General features: G+C 33.5%; 1 protein-coding gene across 6 annotated transcripts in view; it reads left to right on the top strand.

Moving 5' to 3' along the window:
- foxp2.S (forkhead box P2 S homeolog) overlaps positions 1-7,500 on the top strand; it is a 146,310-nt gene that overhangs the window by 6,163 nt on the left and 132,647 nt on the right. For all 6 annotated transcript variants that reach the window (XM_018255874.2, XM_018255875.2, XM_041588546.1 and 3 more), the window contains exon 2: positions 5,359-5,536. In XM_018255874.2, the coding sequence (XP_018111363.1) occupies positions 5,369-5,536 (168 nt within the window). In that variant the 5' untranslated portion in view covers positions 5,359-5,368. The remainder of the gene's footprint in view (positions 1-5,358; positions 5,537-7,500) is intronic.

The raw sequence follows: 7,500 nt of genomic DNA, 5'->3' as shown, positions 1-7,500 counted from the left end.
GGCTTAAAGAACCATGAAAACTGAGAGGCAAATTTGACTAATTTTTCTAAGGATATTTTAGAGTGAAATATTATTTCTCATGCATTCGCTTAAATGTATACGTATATGCTTGTGTTATGATATCTCTGGCTCAAACACACAAGGAATCCTAAATATTAAATATGAGATATAATGTGTCTCAGTTTCAGCTGCATTGTTTGTAACCAACACCTAAAAATGTTTTATTGTTTTTTTTTCACATTTTCACCATTTGTTTCCCTCAATCCATGATCGTCAGCATAGCAGAGTATTGGCCAATCTCCAAATGTCACTGGCCTATAACTCCCAAAATCCCCTTACATTCTATGGATGTTGGATCTGGCAAGCCACGATTTATCCAGGCATGAGTGAAATTATTCCAGCTCAGTAGCCAGATATACATAAAATACTTCACAACCTTCAATTCAAGTACTGAAATGGGCTTTCTGGAATATCTTTTTGAAAAAAAAAATATATATCTTTTTATATATGCTGTTTATATAAATGTTTCAGGCTATGTTGCACTATATACATGTGTATACATGAGTATTATATATAGTAATACTCGAATGGAACGCACAACCAAAATTACAGTCAATGCCTGGGTGCCAGTCTAGTGTAATATGGAGATCCAGTAGCGACAGCACTCCCAGGATAATAATCAAAAGGTAAAAAAAGTAATCTAAATCAGGTTTATTAATTCCAACGTTTCAGTTCTATACTTGAACCTTCATCAAGGAAAGGACTATATATATATATATATATATATATATATATATATATATATATATATATATATATATATATATATACATATATATATATATCAGCAGTCAGTGGAACGCACAACCATGAGTTCAGGAATAGCCAGTCCATAAAAAACAAAAAGTACGTCCCAGAATGACAGCACTCACAGGAAAGTTGCAACAAAGCACAGTGGTGAATGCAAAAAAGGTTTATTATAATATGTATTATAATAAACCTTTTTTGCATTCACTACTGTGCTTTGTTGCATATATATATATATATATATATATATATATATATATATATATATATATATATATATATATATATATATGAGTCTTGTAACATAAAGTGTTAGCAAGCTGCGATTCCTTATGTAACAAATGCATGACAAGTTCCATTAATTCTTTATTACCATTTTTGTAATTTGTCTAGGCAGGTGCCAGTCTTGAGGAGGCCTACTCCACAATGCATAAAAAGCAGCTACTGCTAACAGTATGGCTGGCCTAGTAATAATGTGCAACATGTGACCTACACTGTCAGATTATTGTCCGGGACATTACTTCAGGCAAGGAACCTAGTCCTCCCTCCTCTGATCTCTTATAGTATCTTTTCTCTACAGGCCAAACTATGGTGTGCTTGTATCTATTTAGAGTTGTAAACTTCAGTATCACATAGGGAACATGCTGGCTAAGCACTAATTTAATACTGTTAGGCATATTGAGTGTTAGTACTGCAAGCAACGTCGATTCATAAATACACATCTCCGAAAAAATTGAGTAGTTGGAAATTCAAAGCTGTCTCCCCCCCCCCCCAGAAAAAAAAACTTGTTAAACTAACAATAAAGAATGCATGGTATGTCTCAACATTGCTCCCTTTTGTTTAGGTAACTTGCTATTCTGTCCAGGACTGTATATAGTTTTTACATGTATTACATTACAGTGGAAACACTGCCATAAAGAGAATGTAGATGTATGCCTGTGATCAAAAAAATATGTACATACTTCACATTCAGGAATTGAACACGCAAATATGCTATAGTTCGGTGGTAAAAAAAAAAAGAGACAAACAAGCCTAACATTCTGTGCTACCCTATCATAAAGTGAGCAGGTATAATTGAGCTATGTCTTTTTATCCTGCTATTTGTACATACAAAAAAAAGACACATCTTGATGAAAAATAAACACAAAAGCACTGTTGTGACTATAACAGGGAGTCATATACTAATTTATATAATAAGTGGTTGTGCACGCTTTATTCAGAATTATGGCTGCAAGAAATGGCATGAATTGCTGGGTGTGTTTAATGCTGGATTATAGCAATTTGAAACATGTCAAACACATGGCTAACGCCTCATGCTTCACTCATTCTTGCGTAAACCTGCATAGCCACCATCCATTATACCCTTGGTAACAACACAATTCTGCAAGTAAATATTGTTACACTAAGTAACCTTTCAATTCAAGTTGTTTAGGAAGAGAAAATGCAATCTTCTGCAGTCAGTTCCAGTGTCAGTTTAATGTTTCAAAAAGGAAGTGATGTAGAGAATAACTATCTATAATGTGACTGCTGGACTATATAAAAATAAAACTTACTGGATTGTTTCCTTTTAAATATTTGGCAAGTCCTGTTACATGGCATAGACTTCATGTTACCCATGAAAAAAGCAGCACAGTAAACTGGAAATCAGAAAAGCTGTTCAACACACAGCAGGCTTTGTTTTACTTTTTGCTTCAGCCACTGCTCTCTATCTGCAAGTGGAAATATGAGATCCTCTTTTAACACATTGGGTGCCAAAAGAATGCGTCCCAGGCTTCACAGGATTTAGGTGAAAGTGTAACAACTCAGGGGGTTGGCCGATGCCTATCCTACATGCTGAAAATGATTTTCTTCCTAGAACATGATTTTATATATACATTTGACTTAAAAAAGACTATATGAGACAATATATCTCATATAGTCTATTTTTTTCAAGTCAAATGTATATATAACATCATGTTCTAGGAAGAAAATCATTTACAGCACACTATTTTCTATCTCCATATGTTCCTGAAAGCCTACAGTGTATCACACTTGAACAATCCAGCATTATAGTATAAAGATACTTTGGATGTTTTTATATCTAAAATCTTTTGCAGTGGTTCTGTTTCATCTAAGTTTGTATACAGGCTGAGAAAGATGATATTTTACTGTAAAGATTTATTTAGAGACACTTTTTAAAGAAAAATGATAAAAATGAGCTTTTCCTGAAATCCTCTGTGAATGATAAGTGGTTTTTTTATTATTCTTATTAAATGCATTTACATTGCATTAAAGCAGGCTAAAATGAATTGCTCTTATTTTGTGAACTAGGACTACCAGAGGTTATCTGGGAATGCTGGGAGTTGTAGTTAGACACCAGCTGGCAGCTGATGATTCTGTGAGTGGAAGCGTAACAGCAGCTGCAGGACCTCAAGACACAAATCCCTGTCCTATAACACTGAGAAATGAAGCTCCCAGCTTCCTTAACTAACTGATTTCAGCAGCTGAAGGATGCTGGGAGTTGTAGTTTAAAAGAGCAGGGGAATTGTGGATATAACTAGTCTGCTACAGACACATGGGCATGCAGATTTCCTGCCCCCCCTAATTGTCCTCTTACTAGATAATTGTTCTAGTCCCGGAGATTATCTTTAATCAGGCTACTTTTCCTAGAAAGTGTAGCAGTGATAAATATGGAGGCTGCTTTACTGGTGAAGAACTACATTAGAATTTTGAAACAACTAGTGATAGAAATCCAGAACATTTTGCTGAATATTTTAAACATTGTGCATGTAAAATGTATGCCTAATTTGAATACTTATTAGCCATCTTATCCATGAAAGGAGTAGTAGCTTTGTTTTTTGTCTTGTAAAAAAAATCATTGTGTGCTCTACATTTTCCATTTGTAAGATTATTCTTGGTTAATGTTTAATAGGATGTTTAACAAGGTCTGTTTGTTCATAAACACATCCACGTTAGCAATTGTTTACAGTAGTTATGACAGCAGTAACCTTTTAGTAACACTTCTTCCACTGACTGTTTTAGGTGCATGGCCTAATATGCTGCTGTATTTACCCTTTTGCATCTTCACAGCATCTGTCAGTCTATTAGTGATACAGAAAATGCTGATTTGTGTATAATCAATGGAAAGCAATGAATGAAAATTATGATTAGTTGGCCCGATCAGCCTTGGAATACAGTGGGCACTTTGCTGCAAATGATACCCACAATAACCAAATTCCATTCGTGCTAAATGGCTATCTTGTCATGCTTCATAGAGGCGTAATTGTTGATGTTTAATCTCAACTACCATACTTGACAAATACTGTCATTGGCGTATTAGGTGTAGCGCATAAGGACGTAATAAAAGGTGCAGGCATTTTTACGTGAGAAATATAATGCCCCAGATTTCTTGATACTCTGAGACCATTAAAGTACAATAAATTGTAACTGAGCATATTCATGATAGTGACCTTTCTCTGCTACTGATGCACAATGTACCTTGAAATTTTAGTTTGTAAGGGCACTTGGTTCTTTATTTACTGCAAGGATTTCAACTGATCTTGGCAGGACATCACATTGCTACCCTGAAAGTAAAGTATATTTATGCAGTGGAAACGATAAAACATTTATTACTGTAGAGAAGGTAATATGCATAATTTATGCTGTTTTTAGCACAATCATTAGTGATATTCTTGATAGATTTTATTTCTAGCTTTCATATCTAATACATGCCTGGAAAATTAATTTTATATCTTTCATTTATTTGCCTATGTTAAAATTGAGTTTTAAGTCATCTTCAAGTGAACAGTTTGATTGCTTCTCATGCATAAGCTTAATTACTTCCCAGGAAGGACAGTATTAAATGTTTTAAATGTCAGAAAAATAAATGAATATCAGTCGTTTGATTAAAAGAATAGGCAATATCTGACGTTTTTGCAGCAGGAGCTTTTTCTTAAAATGCCTCAGAGGCAAAATTTTATTTAGTCACCAAAAAAAAAAAGAGAGAGATAGCCTCATAACACTATTTATCATTGCTTGATACCATATGATTTGTAACACTCGTACAAAATTTTAATTTTGTATGATTAGCTTTGCATCATTAAACAATAGCCTTGCCTAAGATGTGCTGTAAAATTCTGACACAATCATGACAGGGAATATTTTAAATAAGGCTGTATAGCCTTCCATGGTTGTAAATGTGAGATAATAGGTAAAAAATAGTGAAGTGAGTGCATTTGGGCTTTCATTTAACTTCATTTTATAGGTAGATTTTCCAATGTAACCATTTATAAATGCTTTTTAACCATGCTGAATGCATGGCATGCTATTTTGGCTTTTAAATGTAACCAGACAAAGAAAAGCTTATAGGGACCATAATTTCAGTGATTAGTATCCGGATGAAAGCTGAATTTGTATTGCATTTCTTGGTAAATTACTGAGCCTGTGTGTGTGGTTTTTTTCTTCCCTTATTCTAAAGATGCTGTCTCTGTAATTGGCAGAGAGGGACATCTTGATAATAGAAGTGCGAAGGTGTAACGTGTGTGTTAATTGATACTTCTTAATCACTTTTAGGTATTAAGTCATGATGCAGGAATCTGCAACAGAGACAATAAGCAACAGTTCAATGAATCAAAATGGAATGAGCACTCTAACCAGCCAATTAGATGCTGGCAGCAGAGATGGAAGATCAAGTAGTGACACGAGCAGTGAAGTAAGCACAGTAGAACTGCTGCATCTGCAACAACAGCAGGTAAGTTTTGTTTTTTCCTTCAGCATTTGCTTACAAAATAATGCAGCTTCCTTCATTTTTTAAGCTAAGGATTTGGGCTTGCCTCATAGACTTGCTAGAGCAGATGCTGCCTTTGCAGATTTTACAGGAAAATGTTTGTTTGTTTGTGTATATTGCTACTCTGAATGTCAAGTGTGTATGGTCTCCATCTGCAGCAGTTGTTGACTTGTTTATAGAGATTCATTATAGCTGCTGCCACTCATACCTGGGCTGTTGTGCAAAATGTTTTTAGAGGGTGCTGCCAAATCTATAAAATGCTACTTTTTATTTAGTAAGGATTTTCTAGCATCTGGCTTACAGAGGAAAACAGTGCAGAATAATCAGTTGTGATATTAAGCTTTCCACCAGAGGGCCACATTAGTTACTTGATACCATACTTGTTCATAAGAAATGAATTGTTCCAAACTCTAAGATAAGGTGAAAAGGGAGCAGCATATATTAAAACACATATGCTCTTATGTTTTCTCTATTGCCACAGAGATATTGTAGCTGAATAAAACAAATGATTATTTGTTGCCTGGTATAAACATTTTCTTTTGCAATTGTCATATTAAAAAGACACATTTTTAGATAATACAGCATCAAAACCCTGATTGATGGCTATATTTTAATTTATTTGTCTAAATGAGGTGAACATTATTTGCTTTATTCAGTTTAGTGCTATTGCCAATTAGTAATAAACATTTATAAAAACTAATTTTAAATGTTAAAATGATAAATGTCATATGTGTATAGCAACAGAATTAATAATAAACATGTTTCTATATTAATCACAGACATTTCAGTTTGTTTTCCCCTGTGTTAAAGTTATTTTTAATATACATACCAATGTATTCTTTAAAAATCTTCTACTACGAACAATTTTAGGCCACAATTTCACCAAACAACAAAGGTTTTACTTTCATGGTGACTCCTAAGTTAGCAAAAAAATAAATGTTTTCAAAATTAATGCACATTGCAGGCAAAACAATTTTATATTTAATTCTTAATTTCTGCGACAACAAAATACAAAATGTTTAGAAAAATGTGAAGTATTACATTTAATTTCCATAATAGTAAACTATAATTTAAGTATTTTATTTCAACTGTTCATTTGTGCATTTAGTCATTATGACAACTGATTAGTATTCCTTAAAATATAAAAATGCCTAGCAAAACTATAAGTGTATCTGTTAGGTCAGTGTAAGAGAAAGGTATGTTTTACTTTGAGTCGCTTAAAAGTAAAAGTCCTAAATACAATCAGTACAGTTAGGGTTAGCTGAGTAGTTTAAAAAGAGCTTAGGGTCAATAGGAAAGTCGTCTTGTAGTACAAACTGAATCACATTTATAAACGCATTTTGAATTTATGTGTTGGAATTCCTAGCACTAAATACTATGGCATGTGCACAGTATTATTTTATAACTGTAGACACATATTGTAAAAATGATGTTACCTTATTGAAAACCGTAGAACAACATTATTCTTACTGCGTTATTAATGGGTTTCTGTATATATTGTAACAGTCTTGTAATCATGTTTTAATGCTTCATAAAATGAATTCCAGGGACCATCAAATTATGGTTCAAAAAGCAGTGTTTTTTTTAGTTGTTTGCAGGCTAGCTGAAGAGGTGTTTTATTTAACTGCAAACAGAAGAGATATTCATTGTTGTATTTAAATACATTTTACTACTCTATGGATTGCAGATGTTCTCTAATGGTATGTTATTGGAAACAACAGTATTGTTTTAACTATTTCATGGCTTGCAGTGTACCTGCCACTCATAACAGGATGTTTTACTGCTAATAAATCCATTCTTGTCTTAACACTCTTGACATATTCTTCTCTGTAGTACTAGTCCTTTGCTAGGGTTAAATATACATACACATTTCTAGTCCATAGGCAAACATGCACAGGACAGTGCAACTCTTGTATATGGCTCAGTGT

This window comes from Xenopus laevis, chromosome 3S (genome assembly GCF_017654675.1).
Source record: "Xenopus laevis strain J_2021 chromosome 3S, Xenopus_laevis_v10.1, whole genome shotgun sequence".
NCBI classification, from domain to species: Eukaryota; Metazoa; Chordata; class Amphibia; order Anura; family Pipidae; genus Xenopus; species Xenopus laevis.
This window is presented reverse-complemented; position numbering and strand designations above follow the sequence as displayed.